The following is a 22766-nucleotide window of genomic DNA, read 5'->3' as shown; positions in this document are numbered from 1 at the left end:
GACAAGGTAAAAGGAAAACCACGCAATTTCGAGGCATGTTTGTGTGGATCATTGTATTCTACTTTTACAACATCTTTCTACCCATATGCATTTTATAAAAAACGGTTACAAACGCTTTTCAAAGACCAACTCGACCGATCCAAGGCAACGTGTTCCTTTAAATTTTGTGGGATACAAACTTATATCTTCACCTTAACCACACTACTATACGAAGTGCAGTGATTCTCAAAATAGAAGCTATCAAAAGCTGTTGTTAACCAAGTCAGTTGTTATTACTATTTAATTTGAAGACTATACCAAACGTACACCTTCCTCTAAAATAATACTCCTGATGGGAAATCCTTAAAACATGAAAGTCTAATTTTCGTTTCATTTAATATTGCAGCACTTCAGCTCAAAATTGCCTTTAGATGTGCAACAATTCAAAACCTTTAATATTGCATAATTCACGCAAACCAGATATTCAGTTTAACTTTGCAATGTTTATGAAGCGCCTGTACATGATAGTGCAAATTTCAGTTACTTTATAGGCTACTGCAAAGAACCTGGAACATACAACTACTTACTTTTTAGAAATCCCGCCAAAAAGATTTCCTTTTAAGTCAGATTAGGTAAAGCTTTAATTTCTTTTGTTCAACGGTTACAAGAATTGTGAACGAAATTTTTAAATAGTAAACCTTTAAAGTTCCGATCCGCATAAATATTTCATCAATGAACTGAGCCAAAAATATATACACATTTGGAATTCCACTGTTTGCTTTGCTCTCTTAATATTCACAACTATTTCTCCGCGGTCCAAGATTGTTATGTAAGAATTACTGTCGCTTACTACAACAAACAATAATACTCTATAATGAGAAATGACACCATCCATCAAAGGAGGTTTCGCACGCAACAAATACGCATACGCATACGTTTAGCTATCCGTAACGTGTAGCAAGCAGGATGTCAGTGTCGTCTGCACGTATAGCGGATAGCGAGTAGCGTATGACGTCATAATGATGACGTATCCGTCGCACTAACCGTATCACTTCGCATTCGAACCCTCCCTAATAAAGAAAAAAGAAACGTCATAAGCTGTAAAAATAAGAAATAATATCAATTGTTATGACAAAGTGAGCTATCCCGCCTTAAAACGTTAATTTATCATTGAAACCAAAGTTTCTTTGTAAAATTCAGTACAAATCTGTCTTCGGGTAAAGTAGTGGTGTATCCTTGTAACAATAAAATGTACGTATTAAAACACACTGATATTTACATGATTGTGTGCTACCTTTTAAAGTCATGATTACAATAATTTCATGTTAATTCATGACCTTTGACGAAATCGTCAGCGACCTCATCCTGTTTTGACATCCTATCGTAAAAGCGCCATCTCAAAAGACATGTCCACAAGTCAAACCTACGATTACAAGGCCATTTACGAATTCAACATTTTCGGCTGTGGTTATGGCTTGTTGGCTACAACGACAACCTTGGAGACTAGAACCTTTCGGGGTTCCGGTCGTAGCCACTGCAAAAGCTGTTAATTCGCCACACTATAAGCTTCCCATATCTGTGTTTTGATTGGTGATTCCAGCTGCACCCGCACCACCTGGGACCAATCAAAACACAGTTATGGGAAGCTTTCCTCACTGCACGTGTATCCAATGATATCAATGTATCCAATGAAATCACTGGTTCTGAAAAGCAAATCTTTGTCCTTGCGGATAAAGACAGGATACCGGTCTAAGTGCAACCCAGTGCCAAGATTGGGGGTGCGCCCTCTACTGATACTGAATTTCGGAGGCGTGGTAGAAGTCATCAAGGAAGGAGTGTAGAAACTCAAAGGTGGGTCTTTTTTCGGGTGCAGCGTCCCAGCATTGCTTTGTGATGTCATACAACTGGTCAGGGCACTCAGGGGGTTTAGGCATTCTGTAACCACGTGACACCTGATCAAGGACCTCACGGTTAACCATTCCTGTATTGGGAACAAAATGAAGAAAAAACAACAGTTTATTTCACCTCTAAGATCTGCTCAGTGTTGTTGTCCACACCAGAACTTAAATCCGGACAGGGCCTGTTTCGACACGGTAAATCGAGGACTTTTAATTGTTCCCCCATTAGTTTTGTCGCTGTCAAGTACATGAGAACGATACTCAGTTTGTCAAAGGGTAGATATCGAAGTCTTTATAGCGCACGTATCTACCAAATAAGGTACTCAAGGCGCTGAGTATATACAAACTTACAGAAAGATAGGTTTTGCAGTGATGAATTCTGAGACCCAATATTTAGCACCTTCTATAGGGGTTTACAATGTGCTACGTCGCATACAGCAGCGACAACCAGGAACACCGGGGCGAACCCCTTCTATTTCCGATAAGTGCAGGTACCTGCTACTCAGATCCAGTAATTCCATTGGACACAATTATATCACTGGAAAAATGCAGTATCTCGAAAGCTACTGTAGCTGTGTTTGTTTTGATTGGTCTGATGTCACATCGGACGACCAATCAAAACACACATATTATGGAAAGCTTACTTTCGGTCGGTTGCATGCTGCATTGTATAGTACATGCATGTGCATGTACTTGCATGTATTGTAATGATGGTGTAGAATTTGACTGCGTATCTCTATGTGAAATGAATATAGGTCAAAGGTGAATGTACATGCCGGCTGGAGAGCCGTCTCTGGCGTTATTCACACGCCTCATACTAGTCAAGGGTGTAGACTTACCTGGATATGGAACACGTCCCTTGGTTATAACCTCATAGATCAGGATACCAAACGACCACACGTCAGACTTAATGGTGAACTTGCCAAAGTTGATTGCTTCAGGAGCCGTCCATTTGATGGGCATTTTGGCGCCTTAAAACAAATATATCAGAACAAAAATGCTAGCAACTTTAAATAGAGGTACATTTAGGAACAATTATAGGTACAATTTCAGAGCCTATACACCCTTCTTAAAAGGAATGTATACAGAACCCGCGAGTTAATTAGCTACAGTACTTGATTCCTACAAAAGTATCCTTTTCACATTTTTCATTTATTTCATCGTGTTTTTTTTGGAGCACATTCCATTAAATCTAATTTAATTTGAAATCGGGATTTCACAAATAATTTGCCCTCTCTAACAAAGACTATGAAAATAGTTCATATAAACTATGTAAACTATTATGTAGCCAAAATATTTGAATGAATTGTTGGCTTAATTTGCAAAACAAAGGAAATCTCTATTGGTAAGTATTTTTTATTTCTCCCCAACAGTTATCGTGTTGCGTCCATTCCCGAGTAATATCATCGTCACCAAAATGAGACTGAAGTGGAAAACAGAGGGTTCACTTATTAACAACGAATACTTCCATATATTAACCAACTGTTTCTCCTGCTTGGTTTTACTTCTCAATACCTTCTTTAGCGATGTACTCGTCTTCAATAATCCGAGAAAGTCCAAAATCAGCAACTTTACAATTTCTCAACTCCCCAACCAGAATGTTCCTTGCCGCCAGATCTCGATGAACAAAACGTTGTGATTCCAAATACGCCATACCGTCAGCAACCTACCACAGAAAAACAAAGAATATTGATAGTAATTTGTCTTGTACAATAGACAATAACGATAGTGACTAATAAGCGCTTTGATATCAATCAGTTATGAAACCAGGTAAAAACTGTAGGTATTAAGTTCTCTTATGTGTTGTGGTTTATAAATATTAATAGTGGCTTCTTGCGTATGTCCATCACTCAGTGACGCTCCTGGCGCTGTAACACAGTATTTCCTGCCAGATGTGGGACTACGTTTGAATTATGAGACCTAATCCTTTATAATTTCCAGTTCAAGACAATTCTCTATACACTGAGTAGAAATTAGTTCATTTAAAAAGAAATACAACAACTTATGTTTCAAAATCATTAAGTTAGAATATCATTAAGTTCCTGAAATTTCCTGGACATTTCAGCATTGTCAGTATTGTGTTATACTTTGAGCATAGTTCCATATTACTATACAAAGCATTGTATAATATTAATATTTGCAGTATTTTCTATAATATTTACTTGCGCCGTAATATCTATGAGTTCTGGTTCTCGTAACATTTTCCCTTCTCCCTCATGAAGATAATCCAAGAGACATCCGTTTGGCATCAGCTCAGTCACAATGTAGATAGGTTCCTTCACATAAACAAAATATTTAATAGTCATTCCACACAATATGCAAATTAAGTGTTGTGTAAAGTAGCGTGTCATTAAAACTGTCATTTATTGCTTCAATACTTTCAACCTCCCTTTGAGTCAAATCCTAGGGATGGAGGAGATATGTAGCCAGATTATTCGACTTATAATTGGTAGGGGCAAAGGGCGGGACACATTGGATCATCCCATAAATAATCAAACCAGAAGTGACCAAGGCGACATAAACAAAAACAAGGCTAACATCACAATGTGTTAGACCGCCAGTTAGCTACTGTCTAATTAAGAAGTTTTCTTTAATTACTCTGCGAGTGAATTGAGGTAAAATCCAACCCTTACCCTACCGTAAATGACTTTTTGCACACTTCGTTTTTTTTAAGTAAAAAAGTTTATAGACATAATTTGATTCCTCTTGTTACGGGGACCGGCTTTTTAGCAACCTTGACATATCTTTTGGTTGCTTTCCACGGACTCAAATCGTGGACGATCTCGGTTTGTCAAACAACCCGGATCCCCTTTATAAAAAGATCGAACGGTCGGTGAGAGACAAACACCCAAAGGAACTACAAACGTTATCGGAATACTGCCCAATTAATGATTAGATTTACATGATTATAGAATTTGATGCATTGTATGGTGAGGTATCAATTTATAGTTATTGTCTGTACCACAAACCATATAATGATTTGAATGATTCGCATGGTTCTTGATTTAGACTCAACCTACCCCTTCTGAGCAGACAGCGAGAAGAGCAACAAGCTTAGGATGTCTGAGTTTCTTCATAATGTTGGCTTCTTGTAAGAAGGCTGTTGGATCCATAGCCCCTTCCTTTAGCGTCTTGACGGCTACTCTCACGGTTCCATTCCATGTACCTGTAAACCCATAAAACAAACAAAGCAGACAACTTCTAAGTTCATATAAACAAAGACATAACCTGATGTTGACTAAATACAATATGGCAATCAGAACAAATGCATTTTAACAAGATCCAACTTTCATCTAAAATTTTATATTAATTAAAAGATCAAATATTTGACAAGTTTTGAACACATTTTGTGGCAGATGTAGTGTTTAAATTAGATTCGGAAACTATAATCATGAATATCTCAAAATCATCAATCGCGGACGAATGTCCTTTTTTTTATAACACAGCTTGCGGAGCACTCAACACGATTAGCGTCTGTCCAGTGATTGTGTGTGGCAAGTGATAATTTCTGGCCAATGATAGGCCGGCCTTACGTGAGTACACTACGACACTCACAGACTTTAATGACATCTTTTTACTCTTTGGATGCATGTGTATTCATGTCATGGTACTGTCTGGTTTTCCAATTAGTTTTAACATCAGTTCCTAAATTTGTTGAACAGAATAATGTTCCACACATTTTAATGAACATGATTTCGTTCGTAAAGCCTATCATGCATTATTATACATATAAGTCATATTGATACAATAAGACCAGTTTGGTTTACCAGGTAGAATTTTCCTCTGTCAGAATTGAACAATCATGTACAAAATAATCACAGCCAAAATGATCTGTAGAAATTAATCAAAGCTGAGCAATGAAAAAGAAGAGAAAAAGCTTCCATGCACAGCAGCAGAGGATCGAAAGAACAAACATTCATTACGAGTATAGCATCATTGTCATGCTGGAAGGAATTCTGGACCATGTTTTTCGTTTTCCCTAAAGATGCAGTGGACAGTGTCGTTATCTACTAGTCTGATGCTGTGAATCGTAATGCGCCCTCTGTTGACGGGGAGGCGTCACATAATCGGGTATGTAATAATCAAAAAGTATTGGAAACCCTTTTAAAGTTGAATGAATTATTGTATGAAGGGTTGGGATAATAATTAGCTATCAATACCATAAGACTTGTAGAGTGCAATAAGCAATGACGTCATGACGAAGCCTTGTACAACAGCCATAACCGCAATGATAAAGACAGGTACCAGTGATTTTATTGGATACAATGATATCATTGGATAAACGTGTAGTGACGAAAGCTTTCTACATCTGTGTTTTGATTCAATGTATCAATGTAGGTGAAAGGTGCTTATGGACGGGATTGACCTAGGCAAGAGGCCACTCTCTGACGTAATTCATGAGCCTCGAAGTGTGACGTCAGATGTTCAGGCTAAGATTAGCTATGATCGGGCGGTATTTACTTTCGTCAACACTGAGCTGGTGTCTTTTTGTCTATTTTCCAGTGCCAATACAATAACTCACCTTTTCTGAAGTCCTATACCCGATCTTGAAGATAAAAATTATACTGGTACAAAATAAAACTATAGGCGAGTTTTTAAGATACGTGCCAACTACACATACAGTGGTGCTAGCGGAGCAGCACTCTCCTTGCAATACTGACAATAAAGCGCCCAAATGGCGGCCCCGTGAAACGAGGCAGCTCAGTCTTGGAATCAGTGGACATAAACCTTGATGATTAGCATTTTGAAACTCTATAGACCTTATGCATTGACGTCCCCCAGCCGCCATTATAGAGGAAAAACAACGACGAAACATTCAAAACGCACAGATTTGTACGCGCAGCGCACAGGTTGTGCCAATGAACGGCCGCTTTTTGGCCTGTAGGTGAGGGCGCCCTACTGATATGACATCATGTGCATAAGGTCTATTCCTACCTTCAACATAGATTCTTATATCCTCCTTTGTACACCGAAGTGCAGAAGCATGCTAGAAAGCCTAGAGTGGTCATAGAATGAGAGCAGCCGTCTGCACCAGCCTACACATCAGATCCTTCGTTCACATCACCTTCATGCCGGGCAATCAATTAGAACCCAAGCTTGAACAGATAACTAATACTAATAGCTCATCAGCAATTTTGTACTGAATTTCGATATAGGATGATAATTGGTCTATTTTGTAGATTAAAAAACGTTGTTCTTCCTTGTTGGTATTATGTGTGTTGATTCAGGGGCCCAGAGCTTTTTGGGAAAGGCAATAAGAATGTGCAGCATTCACAATACACTTGTCATACTTATTTTAGGCATTGTTCAACGTTGTGTATCGCAAATATTACAGTATCCAAAATCCGCTAAAAAAACAATTGCAACAACTGAAGCCAAATTTTGATTTCCATTAGCACAGGTGAACTATTTAAAATTCCGATTTTTTCCATGGCATCTTAGCCGACTCTGTTCGAACTTGGGTCCGAATTGCGAACAAACATTAAAAAGAGAAAGGATGAATTTACGGGACTGCTCATTGGCTCTCTCCAACGCACCTTCCCAAACCTCGCCAAACTGCCCGTTTCCTAGTTTACGTTCCAGCTTGATGGATCGACGTGGTATCTCCCAAACGTCCTTGCTGATCTCGAACATGGCTGGCTTTTGGCGCGGGCAGGGGTTCATGAGGCGACATACGAGGCCGTCTGCTTGAGCTGTCAAAGTAATGCAATAGTTATCAAAATTAATAATAGTTATCAAGTTAATGGTGTCAAATTGCGGAAAACACATACATTCATTTTTTTGTGGAAACCTGCGGGTTAGAATCAGTTTACATAAGTAATGGATCTAAAAGGGCAAACAAAACATATCCAGGTCAGCCTCTGACTGTTGGGTAAAATTGACCCGTTATCTGAGCTAGAAACGCACTTTTTAACCCGGACTGTTGAGATAGAAGCATCCAGGCCGGACTTTGGTTCTAGGGGAAGGATTTTTTTGCGGTCTGTGTTACACGTTTTCTTGTTCAAACTTAACATTAATTTCGTAAAATGTATTGTTTACGTTGATTGTAAGTTACAATTTAAAACCTAATTTGAGCCAAACTTAGGAAGTATAAGGGAGTAACCCATGATGCATGGCTTTTAAAGCCATACCTTAGATCAGTATAGTACCTAGTTCCTCCATCATGATCACTTAGTATACAGTATCGTGGGTTGGAAAGGGATCTAAACAGAGTGAACTAACTAACTACGAGGCATTGGAATTCAGATTCCGTCTATTCTTACTTGTGTAGTGACTGACAAGGTCGTGTAATGTATGGAAGGTGATGCGTGTACTGATGTAATACCCGCCGTTATCTAACGTCCGTATACGGTAGTGTTTGACGTTGAAGCCCCGTGCATCGTCGTGGTCTAGCACCGACAGTGAGTAGGCACCTGAGAAACAAATAAATGCAACATTACTTTAAAGTATAAGAGTAGCGCTATTCTTATACGTTAATTATTTTTCAGAAGCTGAACTGAGTTTAATTTATTCTCATTGATAGGAACCGCAGCACATATTCTGAAAGGGTTTCGTCCACCATAATAATTCTAATAGCACGACAAACTTGTTATCAATGTTTACCTAGATGTTTACCTAACGTTTACCTCATGGCCTAGAGGTCAAGTGCACTGGACTCAAGCTCTGGTGTTTCTGTTCAGCAGAGTGTGGGTTCGAGTCCCAGTCGTGACACTTGTGTCCTTAAGCAAGACACTTAACCATGATGGTACTTCCTTCGGATGGGACGTAAAGCAGTTGGTCCCGTGTGTTGTGTAACGCATGTGAAAGAACCCAGTGCACTTATCGAAAAAATTTCCCCGTTGTCCCTGTTTTGATCGGCGGTATGTTGCACCGCAGCACATTATAAACAGTGCTATGTTAAAGGAGCAGGGGTCGATTTCACAAAGAGTTAGGACTAATCCTAACTTAGGACTAGTACTAGGAGATATACAAATTACATGGATAGTCCTAAGTTAGGACGAGTAACTGGTCCTAACTCGAGATAAGACTAGTCCAAACTCTTTGTGAAATCCACCCCAGGTCCGATAATTAAAACGTAGTCCCAAAAATACTGCATGTTAAAGCGCCTTGAGTGTCACTGAGTAAAGAATATGTGCGCTATATAAGAAGCCACTATTATTACTATCCTGAAATTACGATCTTACCTGGACTGGTTTCACTTCCCCTAATGAGGAATGTTCCCCGTGAGTTACCGGCCAACTGAAGTTGTTTCTCTGCCTCCTTCCTCGTCATCTTCTCAAAGAACCAACTGCTTGGAAGAATTAAATAATAACCAACGATGTGCATCTCTGACAACATTCAAGATCATTTGTGAAGAAAAACAAACATTAACAATGCGTTGCCGTAACTGAAAACATTGATTACATATTTAGTTTTCAATGTCTGAAATGCTTTTTCGAAAAATTTACCAATAGTGCATCAAATATAAACATGATGAGTCTCATGGTGTATACTAAGTAAGAGTTATGATTACAAATTCGCAATATTATTCTGTGTAATTAGTATCGAGGCATTATCGTGTAGAGTTTACTGGAAATGGGCCAATAGCTGAGCCCTCGCTCCTGTTCCTAATCCATCTTACTCAGGATTATAAAATAGTTGATCCGAAAGGGAAGTTCCCATTTCCAAGAGGGTTGGCATGAATATTGAAAAGCTCAAGAACAAGATACTGCCTGGCACTACCATAGCACCGGACACACTTTGCACATTTTCGGAAACCAAGGGCTAGGAGACTCAGTAAATATAGTATTTTGTTGTAGTTTACTTTTAGTTGTAGAAACATTCGCATTAAAAAAAAAATAAAAAGGGGGGGGGTACATTTCCCCATTTTTTCCTTTTTTGTCATTGGGAAAATCTTTTATTGAATTTAACATTTTTTCAATAAAACGGACTTTCTAAAAGACAAAAATTATAATACAAATCATGCTGTTTGTTTAGTTTTTTTTTTACAATGCTATGGATGACTGGCCCCCTTTAAAGACATTGACCATAAACGAATTTTTAATTGTACATAGCATGTGGAGACCAAAATGTACACATAATAAACGCGACGTATAGAGGTCTTTATAAATTGGTAGGCATAATTTGTCAATGCTTTGTTTAAGCAGCTAGTTTCAAAGTGCTTGCATCGAAGATGGAAGATGGAAACATAACATTATCACAAATGGATTGTATATTTCCAACTGTCTTTAATTGTGTTAACTGTCTTTAATTGTGTTAACTGTCTTTAATTGTGTCTTTAATTGTGTTCAGGGAATGCTTACCTGTGCTTCTCCCTGCCATAACGGATATCATTAACCAGTCTCTACGTACAGGAGTTTTCCCCGCATCATTCAAGTCTGCTTTGGTCGTCCCGACTCTCAAGAAGCCCAACCTTGACCCTGACTGTCTATCACATTACCGCCCAATCTCCAACCTTCCCTTCGTCAGTAAGGTGTTGGAGCGTGTTGTGTGCCGACAACTTCTGAATCATCTTCATGTAAACTCTCTTTTGGCATCAAGACAATCTGCTTACAGGCCATCATACGGTGTAGAGACAGCATTGACGAGGGTCCAGAATGACCTGCTCCAATCGCTTGATGATGGAAATGAGGGAATCCTTGTTCTCTTGGACCTGAGTTCTGCTTTCGACACCTTGGACCACGGAATGCTTCTCCACAGACTGAAAGTAACCTTCGGTGTCTCGGGTATTCCAGCCGACTGGTTTACATCCTATCTCCATGACAGGGAACAACGTGTTATTGTGCATGGTGTTATGTCTGAAGCGATCCCTATTCGCTGGGGAGTTCCACAGGGATCCGTTATTGGTCCGCTCCTATTCATATGTTATACTACCCCTCTCCAAGAAATAATTGAAAGCCATGGAGTTTCTTGCATGATGTATGCGGACGACCTACAACTCTATGTGTCAGTAAAGCAAGGAGAGCAACACCTAGCCATATCAACACTAGAGGCTTGTCTGCGTGATGTACGGTATTGGATGAAGACAAATCAGCTCGTCTTGAACGACAATAAGACGGAAATTCTCCATGTTACTTCACAGAAGAAGAGATCTCAAGAATTACCTCCTGTACACATTGGTGAGACCCGGGTCTCATGTAGTGGTGCAGTGAGGGATCTTGGGGTGACACTAGACAGCCATCTATCTCTACGCCAGCATCTGAACATAGTATGTCGCAAAGCCTCATTCGCACTTTATAGAATCGGCAAAGTGCGCCATCTTCTCGATAAACAAACTACAGAGATTCTGGTCCACTCATTTGTAAGCTCCCTTCTGGATAACTGCAACTCTCTCTTGTTTGACATTCCCCAAAAAGACATAGCTAAACTTCAACGTATCCAGAATTCCGCTGCCCGTCTGGTCTCACGTTCTACTAAGCGCAAACACATCACTCCGGTTCTGAAAGAATTACACTGGCTTCCCATCTCTTTTAGAATTCAATACAAGCTCCTCATCACTACGTTTAAAGCAATCCATAGAACATGCCCTAGCTACCTGTCTGACCTCATCATCCCTTATGTACCAGCCCGTCCACTCCGTTCATCATCACAACATCTTCTCACCATACCACCCGTTCGAACTAAATCCTTCGGTTCAAGGACTTTCTCTAGTGCCGCCCCCCAACTTTGGAACTCTCTTCCTGGCTACATCCGCTCTCCACAGAGCATGGAACAATTCAAAACTCTGCTCAAATCCCATTTGTTTTCTATTGCCTTCTGTTCAGTTTAATCCTTTCGTTTGCATTTTGTTAGCGTATTTTTTGTTATTGGTTGCTTTATTGTTTGCCTTTTGTTTTTTGTTAAGCGCATTGGTATTTCTTTCAGTTATGAAATGCGCTATATAAGAATTAGCTATTATTATTATTATTAACAAAACAGTTATCATTGAATGCAGCTTGACCAAATTAAGGTTTTACTCACTCTTCTGCTTGGAGTACATCCGCCGGTTCGATGTAGTTCCTAGGTACATAACCTTCTCTCTTGGTGAGCATTGATGTTGCTAACCACCAGTTAGGATCACTGCGCAAGAAATAGTCAAATTATCAATAACTATAAATATAACGAGTAGTATAAAACGTCGTGTTGAATGTGACCATTGTGTGCAACCCAATGTACAAAGAGTATTTATCACGGTTTCTTATATAACACTATTTTTTAACTAATGGTATCAAACCTGGCGAAGTTTTGAGACAGCATTGGTTAATGTTTTGTGGCGTTGTCAAAGTGTGGGTTCGAGTCCAAGTCGTGACACTTCGTGTCCTTGAGCTGAGTCTCTCTTGCCAGTTCATCATATTCTCAATTTATTGGTTCGTTAGACCAGAACTGTTTCTTTCAAACAAGATGGACTGTGGGTACTATCACGCTGCCCATTTCCAGGGTTGTATTAAGTGTACAGATAAAAGGTTTTGAAACAAAAGAGACAGATTCGCTCTTGATTTTGAAAGCAAACTACTTGAATAGTAGTCCTATGATCAGTTTCATTTCAGTCAAATCACATAAAATGGCATGTGTTGTTCTAATCAATCGCACTATGTCTAATTCTGATCAAGTATCCTTGCTAAACAAGGAAGCCGAAGCTTACTACAGCTAGCAATAGCAGTCTTGGTCTTTACACGATGAAACTGGAAGGAATTGCCTTATATTCCGGGGATCTTTGGGGATTATTACCACATTCTAATTCATTATCCACATTCATTATCAAATAAAAGTAAAATAAACAAACTCATCTAGTGTAATGTCTGCTCTCATCTTTAGCAGCTCTGATCCGACTGGGCGGTTATTATTTGTTTTTTAAAATAACTATTTCCAGTTTTGCTGGAGGGCGTTCCAAACTTACGTTTTGTTTGTGATGATAAGAATCTCCCCTTTTCTGAAAGTGAGATCGTCTGCTGTCCTTGCCTCGTAGTCATACAGCGCTTTGTATCTTTCGCCGGCTGAGGGAGAAATCGGAACAGTTTGCTTAGCAGGTTTAGGAAATGTGTCACCCAAACCATTCATTTTAACGTTAAACCAGATTTCTGGATTGACCCGGACCGGACTTAAAGAAGTCAGCCTGTCCTGGGTCGCCATGGGTCGTTTTTACACATCAAAATAACCCACAGTTAGGTTCAACGATGACCTGATGTGGGTCAGTATTAGAACGTTTGCACATTTTGATCCACAGTATAGAGTAGATAACATTATTTTATACATAGCATGTGACAATATAATTGCAAAGGGTTGACTGTTACAAAGATTGAGTGTTTGGTGGGGATGTTTTACTTTCATGTTTTTGTGCATAATATGTGTACAAACTGATAATCTTAAAGGGATCTTGTTGTCAAGGTTCGTTTCCGCCGTGTGATGTTTGCTTAAAGGGAACATATACCTTTGGTTTGTGAAATAGTTCGAGTGTTTTAATCCTATATTATATAGAGCTAAATGTCCAGATGTATACAAAATAACAACAAGTGAAAATATCATTTCAACGGTGGTTGCGTTTTTGATATCGCCGAGAATCTGGAGCGATTATGTGCACACAGGAAGAATAATCCGCAACACACAATCTGAGAAGCGTTACTGATATCTTTTCGCATTCAGAAACCTTTACACCATGGAAAGCTGCTGTACTTCTATTCCAACCGGGTAAGTTTGTGTAGCCATACTTTAGAGACACTGGACACTATTGGTAATTATCAAAGATCAGTCTTCTCACTTGGTGTATCTAAACATGCATAAAATAACAAACCTATGAACATTTGAGCTCAATGGGTCGTCGAAGTTGCGAGACAATAAATGAAAGAAAAAACCCGTTGTCACAATGATGTTGTGTGCTTTCAGATGCTTGAAAATCTAATTCTGATGTCTCGAAATCAAATTCGTGGAAAATTACTTCTTTTTCGAAAACTACGTCACTTCAGAGGGAACCTTTTCGCACAATGTTTTATACTATCAACCTCTCCCCATTACTCATCAACAAGTAGGTTTTATGCTAAACATTAGTGTCCACTGCACTGCCTTAAAAGACCTAGATTCTGGTAAACTTTGACCTGGAGTAAAGTGGATCACATTATTTCAACACGTGCTGTGAAAATATCACCGATAAAGTGTTACCGTTACGAAGGCTTCGTGTTTCGGGTTTTACTTTCGTACTGCTGTGCGCGTATGTTTTACTGGCACCTGGACACCTTTGGTAGTTGCCAAAGACTCGTATTTGTATAATGCATATGCATACAATAACAAATCTGTGAACATTTGGACTCGATTGGTTGGTCATCGAAATTGCAAGAGACTAATGACAGAAATACACCCTTGGTGCATTATATGTAAAAAGCTTCGGGCCTGAAGTCTTTTTAAAAAGACATTAAATTTAATATTTGAGTGAGAAAATACTTGTGTTCTAAAAAAACATGTTACCTCAGAGGGAGCCGCTCACAATGTTTTATACTACAGCTCTCCGTTGCTTGTAACCAAGACAGCTTTTATTAGTAATTACCAATAGTGACCAGTGCTTTTAATTAATTACTCAAAATGATTATTATCAAAAAACCTTTTCTTGATTACGAGTAATGGGGAGAGGTTGATAGTATAAAACATTTTGAGAAACAGCTCCCTCTGAAGTGACGTAGTTTTCGAGAAAGAAGTAATTTTCCAGGAATTTAATTTTCGAGACCTCCAGATTTAGAATTTGAGGTCTCGAAATCAAGCATCTGAAAGCACACAACTTCGTGTGACCATGGTGCGACAAGAGTGTTTTTTTCTTTCATTAATATCTCGCAACTTTTTCACAGGTTTGTTATTTTATGCATAATTATGTTGAGATACACCAACTGTGAAGACTAGTCTTTAACAATTGACAATAGTGTCCAGTGTCTTTAAATCTTGCCAGCTAAGCCAGCATGACGGTTGTGCCGTTTGAACAACTCCGTTTGTTCATACAAAATAGAAACCTATAAACACAATTCTAAACTATTAAAATGAAACTATTCTACGAAGGGAATTAATCAGTGGATGTTGCAATTTGCATATCCTTGTATGCCTATATGCAATCAGGTTTCCGTTTCGATCATTTCGAAAAAAAACCGAAAAAAAAAAACGTCTTGAGTGACTACTGGCACCATGTCAGAGGAGCATGCACAAAACGGGGACCTAAATGGGAAGCTCGTTTTTACAGTTTCAAAATGGCGGAAAGGGCTTTGGAGGTAATGCAAAGTTCAACTTCACTCTCATAAACTCTGAATTCAAAAAGAAATTGAGAAATGTATTTCCTTTTTTAAACCCATAATTATGTGGTTAGCCGAAGTTCCAAAGTACTGTAAAGGTTCATTTAGTTAAATAAAGCTAGCTAACATCCCTCCCATGTAAACAGCCACTATCAGACCAGGGTCAGTTCGTGTCTCTTCTAATTTTTACAAGAAGTTGCAGAAAGAAGAAGTGAATAATTAATTTAAAATAAAACCAGGTTTTCCCAGCGATTTTCCGCCCGGTCTCGCCGCATGAGCTTTCAACGAACAGGAATATTCTATAACAAAGGTTTACTAATAATGCACACACTTTCATACTGGAGTCGGATCATAAAGAGGAAATTGAAAATGGCTCACAATGGTGTGAAATGTAACAAATTGATATAACAGGCAGTGGACACTGTTGGTAATTACTCAACAATTTTTTATTAGCATAAAACCTTACTTGGTAACGAGCGCTGGAGAGCTGTTAATATAAAACATTGTGAGAAACGGCCCCTACTGAAGTGACGTAGTTTTCGAGAGAGAAGTTTTTTTTCACGAATTTGATTTCGAGACCTCAGAGTTAGATTTTGAGATCTAGAAATCAAGCATCTGAAAGCATATGTGACAAGGGTGTTTTTTCTTCCATAGTTATCTCGCCACCTCGACGACCAATTGAGCTCAACATTTGACAGTGTTGTTATTTTATGCATATGTTGAGATACACCAAGTGAGAAGACATGGTCTTTGACAATTACCAACAGTGTCCAATGTCTTTAGGTTTTATTAAACTTGCATTACACCACAAAGTCACATCAGTCAAGCTTCCCATTGTTTATATGGTAGAAAAAAGCTGCAACCTTGACATAGCAATGATGTCCAGACATATTTGTGAACCTTCCAGTTCAAAGTGATGGTAAATCGTATCACATCAAGTGACTAAGAAGCCTAAAAAAGCATTGTGATGGATGTGTAAAATGAAACATTTCCGGATTGGCGTTCCATAGTTGGCTCATAACCTCATTAAGGGTCCTTCCTGACAGGGGGTTCCTTTAGGGTCCGTATCGACAAAACAGTAATCAAAATTAATTTCTCTTATAGGTTTCCCTGTCAACTTAAGCAAATATTACCAATTTCTTTAACATACGTTCTACTTCATTACGTTTTCCCCAATCCTCTCAAACATAGATTTCTAGCACTTCTTGAATGAAAATGTAACACAGAATTAGTGCACATATTTTATTGGAATGGTGCACCAGTAGTTTTGTTGCAATTAGGAACTTTTCATTCCAATCCTTTAGTTTTCGAGGAACACATGCTACGGCGAGTCTAGGGTAACATGTTGGCGCATTTTGCTTGGTCAGCTGTAATTCCAAATCGAGTAGAAGTGGGGTGGCGGGGGGGGGGGGGGGTCTCTAATCCCCTTGCCACGCCACATGAATACATGTAAAAGGGATGCGTTTGTAAAATAGGTATTATTTCCTTCAAATTATCTTGCACGTACAAATGGATCGAATCATCTGATTTGGGAAGAATGCATTAATGCAATTCTTCGGATTTTCAAGAAAATAAATCCGATACCTCAGTCCGATCATAACAATCTCACCGAGCAATGGCCCCTATTAGGCCTTGACCACTTTAATGGTCTTAGGATAGTGAAATCTTCTTTGCCCCGACCCCGACCGTGAACTTGGCGAATGCATAATCGCCACTTAGATTGGACGTGAAACCTATGACAGACGGTAAAGTAACCTTGATATTGGATATTGGACATGTTCGTACAACGAATGTCGATTTTTATTTTTAGATATCAGATATTCGCTGTACAAACATGTGGGAATCCAATATCGAAAAAGCAACATATGTATTTTTTCTGTACAAACATGTAAATATCCAATATCCAACATCAAACTACTTTTACTGTCATGACAGTAAAATCTATGGTAAACCTACCTGGCCGTGTACTTGGTGAATGCATAATCGCCATTTGGTCACCGTTACCAACCGACGCGGAGATCATGACACCGACCGAGTTACCGCCACCCTGGCCGCCGTCTACAGTGTGATTCTGTCGGTCATCACTACCGGCGTTCATGGAGTCCTTCCGTATCTTTCCCTTCTTTGGCTTTTTATCTTTATCTTTTCTCTCCTTTCTGTCTCTACTGATCTTACCCGGAGATACAGTGATGGTGGAGGTACTGTGGTCAAAGCTGTCCTGGCCATCTGCGCCACCTTGGGTACTCTCTTTGTTCCCCATGGTTGGGGAGAAACAATATTAGTCCCGGACACTCTATCCCGCCAGATCTTTCAGAAACGGACTGCCCTCTGTTGGTAAAGAAGCATAAACAAGTGAGAAACAAATATCGCTAAATCAATCTCTCGTGGTATTACTGACTGTTATATCCCGTATTGGGTATATTATGTGATCCTTCCACACCTAGAGAAAACCCAAGGGGGTAATAAGGAGCAAAACGAGAGGTGGCACAAGTGAGCCGGAACCGGAATCGCAAATTCCCATGTGGTATGAGTTCCAGAGTTGCAGGACCCGCTGACAGCCCCTGTAATTGTTTAGGTTCTTGACAATTGCTTACGATTTATACGTTTTCTGGATAGCAATTAATTAGCGGCAACTTACAAACAAATAATAATAAAAATAATAACCGAATTTATAGAGCGCCTTTTCCAAAGGATACAAAGCGCTAGGGATAATGCAACCAAAAACCCAAAAGATAATGAAAAATAGTAAGCAAAAAAACAAAAAGTGACAGAATCAAAAACACATTAGATGGAACGATTAAACAAAATGTGTTTTTAAAAGTCCTTCAAACTGTTCTACAGAAGAAGCGTTCCGGATATTTGTTGAAAGTGAGTTCCAGTTGCGGGAACCAGCGATGGAGAATGCACGGTCTCCAAACTTCTTTGAAGATCGAGGTACCACCAGATTGGATTGAGATCGAATACCTTCACGTTTGGGTTTGCTGAGATCTAATGTGTCTGAAATGTAGGATGGGAAAGCGGTACATACTTTCCGAAGCTCTGGCAACATTGCATAAAACAGCTGGGTGTGCTCTCGAATATTACCAGAAATGTACACATTGTAGTTTGTAATTAAAAAGTCGGGTCAAATTAATTCAGAAAGAGCGGTATACCACCATTTTGCCATTATCCAATGTTTTAGTCATGTCTTCACTTTTATTACCAATCCTCTGAACAAAATCTGCCATGTGGCGACACAATAGTCACATACACAGCCAGATGTAATTGGTAACAAACTGAATACATTAAATATACATTATTTGCATTTTGTCTCCAAAAACCAAGTTACCTTTAAATTGTCCCATTCCTAGCCGTTATTGTCAGTCATATCTGCGAACCGAGCTTAATGCAAGACAAATCCAGAACCGGCGTCAGTCCTCAAATTGTCCCATTCCTAGCCGTTATTGTCAGTGATATCTGCGAACCGAGCTTAATGCAAGACAAATCCAGAACCGGCGTCAGTGACACGGTTTTTTTAATGATTGAAGTGTCATAGCTTTTGCACTCGGCCACGGGTAAAAGCGTAGACTTGTGAACAAATCGTTTTAAAATGGTTTGCCGCGGTGAGATGCTCGCGCGAACTGCTGGTTGCCGAATTCTACTCCCCATGAGACCGTCGTCGTGAGATTAGTAGTCTCGCGGGCCAGCAGTCTCGCATGAATACGATTCAGAATAGAGTCGGGTCGCTATCACCGCGACAGACATTCAACGACTTGTCCACAAGTCTAGTAATCGCGATATTTGATTGCTCCATCAAAAGATCTGGTTGTATCCGGCGTTCCACACTTTAAACTAATAATGTTATAAATCTTGAAATGTTTTTGTTGCAGCCCTTTGATTAAGGTCTATTTGTCAGCCTCGTTCTTGTATTCACGAATTCTGATTCAAAAAATAAAAATTAAATGTCCGTCTGTGCGGATGTGAGACAGCGTTAAAGACGACCCCTAAATGCCTTGCCTGAATGTAGCCTGGTTATTTACTAGACATTGAGAAAAGTGACTTGAGCACACATTATGACGTGACCAATCAGGGATGCAAGTCAAGACGTATGGCATCATGTGACCGGTAGACAGACTCCTTCGACCCCATAGCTAAGGAAGTCCAAGAGAGGTCAACTATAAGCATCAGACAGGAGCATCTGTCTACCGGCTTCCGAGCACTGATCCCTGCAGCCAAGTACGTCTAGGTAGCTATCGAATGAAACCCGGCTATGCAGAACTCTAAGACAGTTTTACCTACTTGTTCAGAGTTGTTCAACTTTATGACAAACTTGGAGTCGTTTTTGCAGCCTACTGTTCATGCAAAATATCAAAGTGTTTATAATAGCAGTAAATTCTGATCGTAAAAACAATACTTAGGCCTACATGTCTTTGAGTTAAATAGTAAAGTTTTCGAGCGGTAAGCCTACGTGCTTAGTGGGAAATTCCCTAATCCGTTTTCTTATCTGTCTGTTCATCGATTTGTTCAACGGCCCAGCCCAAAGAACGACTACGTCTTTGCTAATTTTTCTTTGCAATGGGTGTCGTGGCCGAGCGTTCTGTAGCTCACCGAATTCACTGTCAAAGTGTCGGTGCAACTTCAGGTCGAGGCATTTTTGTCCTTGAGCCAGACATTTAATCATAATGAGTTACCCCGTCCCTTCCGATGGGACGTAAAATTGTATAGGTCGCGTGAGTTTGATCAATGAAAGTAAAATAACCCGAGTGGACTTCGCGCTGCTGGTATTTCTGCCATGGTTTGTTGCGGACTGCAACGCAGCAAATGGACCATTACAGGTGCACAAATGGGTCTATATAAAACATAGCCTCACACACCCAAGTAAAAAAAAAGCCTTCTAAATACTCTCACCTAAATCGGATACAAAATCTGAGTAGGCCTATTAAAAACACTTGGTGATGCCAATTGAAGAGTGGCATTTTAGACACGATGACAACCACAAGCTGTGTCCATAATATTTTTTTCCTGACTGCTTTGAATTCAAAAGAGGCTCAAATCGAGCACATCTCACATAAATAACCGAGGACAAACAGCTTTCGATACAGCAAGGATGACACAGATATGAATTTACTTTAACCTTTAACAATATAGAAAGTGAAATTATGTATTTAGGTTTTTTGCTGATAGTGATACTTGCCGATACCGCAATCACGCAATTCGTATTTCGATTTGCAATTGCAATATTGTATTATGAACACCACTCCCTTGAAATAACGTGAAGGTGACTACCAAACAACAAATTAGATGAAACGTTTCCAGTTTGGTTGAATATCGTAGTGTGAATTACCGGATTAAAACTAGTGTTCTAAACACCAAAAGTCTATCGATTCAAAAATGGACAAAAATATAGTATCAATGGAGCCTTGCTTTGATTATGTCTGACATTTAAACCGAAAACGTATAATAGTGATAGTTTAAAGACAGACGCAGAACGCCTAGCTTAAATATACAACTCGATAAAATGACATTATAAATGCCACTAATTACCAACATATCAAAAAAACTAATTCATAAAACACGATTCTTAAACTAAAAGTGGTTTGCTGCGAAGCAATATTGGTTTTAAAAGTTTCCACCAAGCAACATGTGAACAATAAATTCACGTTTTCGAGATCACAAACTGGTGTATACAGTGGGCCCAATGTCATTATTAAGACTGTGACTGGGCAAATGGAAATGACAAACGATGAGCAATGGCATTGTTTAGACGGGAAGGTTTCACAATCGGTAACAAGAAAATAAAACTTTAATTTTTCATTTGTGTGAATACATTTTTCCTTTATGTACATACATTTCTTTATTTCCTCATACACACGTTTTATTTTGACACCAGCCGAAGTATATCTTGCTCGATATTCAATTCTAAGCAGGTATTGCTATTACAATGAATGTCTTTTACTGTTCTAAGAAAGCACCAAACTGTTAGTAATGCAGAGTACAAGTTGATGTCCTGAATGCTAGCATGGAGGGCCACATCATGGACTGCATTATTATGCTACATGCACAGAGTGCCTTTTATAGATTTGCTATAACTTAACACTACACCAATACCCAACGGAAATCCCCACAAAGAACAACAAAATAAAACAAACAAAGAACAAACAAAACATAACTGAAACTAAGGGGTGTATCCTTAACTAAATGGATAGGAACTAAACATAATTTATTTTGAGCGTTTTGTTAAAACTTACCTAAAAGTGACCGAGTATAAAAGCTCCGTTCAGCATGACAGTGCGATACTTCTATCGTTCATAGCGTGATCCCCTCTGGCTGGTAGGTTTTCCATCAAACCGACATGTTATAAAGAGACACAGTCATTCCAGTAATGTATCAGAAGTTTAATATTACGCAGTTTCCCTTCAAACTTTCTATGCGCCTACAATCACATCCGCAATGGCAACAAAGCTATTAAACCCATTTGAATATACTCTCAAGTTAAACACGACAGTCGGACTTATAGCAGCTGCAGGGAAACTCAGCACACAGCCAAGAAGTCTTCTATAACACTTACACAGGACGCACTTTCAATTCGCTAAATTACCACTTCCTCGTCGTGACGTCAGATGGCTTATTATAATTTTAAGATTTCATTTGTTTAGAAGGCAATGGGCAGAAGGGGTTAATTCTCCATTTTAGTTTTACAACTGACTTTTCGACAACTCAGGGCGGATTCAAACTTACCAGTAAGAATTTCCCTAAGATTTGCTGAGAACAGAGTTAGTCCAACATACAACAGTATTACCATGTATTGGTACTCAATACTTGATTTACTTGATGTCACAGTGACGTTTACAAAATGTCAAAGAATAAATGTAAAATTAACTCAGCTATACGACCACCCAAACCTTTTAATCCCAAACAAATCTGAACTTGTTTCAATACAAACACCCAAATAAACGCAAAAAACATCACAACAATGAGCAGACTGATCAAAGGTTGGGTTGTCACACCGCCTCGGAGAAATAATAATTAGCGAGATCTTCATTTGCACGGTGTTACCTCAAACATAGAAACATGTATGGTGGCCCTGAAGGGACATCGCATATCGCAAACGTGTGCGCATACGTATGCAATGTCGTGAAACAATTCGCAAATGTGTGCGCACACGAATGCAATATCGTGAAACAATTCGCGAATATGTGCGCACACGTATGCAATGTCGTGAAACAATTCGCAAATATGTGGGCACACGTATGCAATGTCGTGAAACAATTCGCAAATATGTGCGCACACGTCTGCGAATATTATTTGCGATGTCGTGAATTTTATTGCATACCATGTTGCATACCTTTGAATAAAATATCTAATGATCTGGGGGGTTTCTTTCCAACAGTGAGATAAGCGGTAGTCATTGCAGCAGTAGTCTTTGTTGTGAGGCAAGCGAGGCGGGTGGTCTTCCTTGGCCTGGTGCCAAGTTCCTGGGTATACACGTGCTTTACAGAGGGAGCCTGCTGTAGCGCCACAGTACTCCCTAGATCGGTAACAAATTATCCACAACTATGACATCATCCTAATGGTATGCAACATGGTATGCAATAAAATTCACGACATTGCAAAACAAATCGCATTCGTGTGCGCACATATTCACGATTTGGTTCACGACATTGCATAC

At 39.3% G+C, this 22766-nt stretch overlaps 1 protein-coding gene across 2 annotated transcripts; it reads right to left on the bottom strand.

Moving 5' to 3' along the window:
* Positions 1-86: 86 nt before the first annotated feature.
* LOC139952526 (proto-oncogene tyrosine-protein kinase Src-like) lies at positions 87-21608 on the bottom strand. 2 transcript variants are annotated; one of them, XM_071951684.1, is made up of 12 exons: positions 21346-21608; positions 17075-17446; positions 12754-12850; positions 11838-11936; positions 9062-9165; positions 8141-8290; positions 7385-7570; positions 4898-5043; positions 4040-4153; positions 3393-3543; positions 2717-2848; positions 87-1960 (listed from the first exon to the last, which is right to left on the bottom strand). In XM_071951684.1, the coding sequence occupies exons 2-12, from the start codon at positions 17376-17378 to the stop codon at positions 1767-1769; spliced, it is 1677 nt and encodes a 558-aa protein (XP_071807785.1). In that variant the 5' UTR covers positions 17379-17446; positions 21346-21608; the 3' UTR covers positions 87-1766. The 2 variants fall into 2 exon arrangements, with proteins under 2 accessions (XP_071807785.1, XP_071807786.1); XM_071951685.1 differs by having other exon boundaries at positions 7415-7570.
* Positions 21609-22766: the final 1158 nt, after the last annotated feature.

Source organism: Asterias amurensis, chromosome 20 (assembly GCF_032118995.1).
Source record: "Asterias amurensis chromosome 20, ASM3211899v1".
Lineage (NCBI taxonomy): Eukaryota > Metazoa > Echinodermata > Asteroidea > Forcipulatida > Asteriidae > Asterias > Asterias amurensis.
Note: the sequence above shows the minus strand (reverse complement) of the source record. Positions and strands in the feature narration are given on the sequence as shown.

Bases quoted from the DNA above. Each gene is read 5' to 3' on its own strand.
- LOC139952526 (XM_071951684.1), bottom strand. From the start codon at position 17,378: ATGGGGAACAAAGAGAGTACCCAAGGTGGCGCAGATGGCCAGGACAGC. The intron at 9,166-11,837 runs GTGAGTAAAACC...TCTTCCAAGCAG, and splicing joins GATGTACTCCAAGCAGAAGA to TTGGTTCTTTGAGAAGATGA. The intron at 4,154-4,897 runs GTAGGTTGAGTC...GTTTATGTGAAG, and splicing joins TCGCTGTCTGCTCAGAAGGG to GAACCTATCTACATTGTGAC.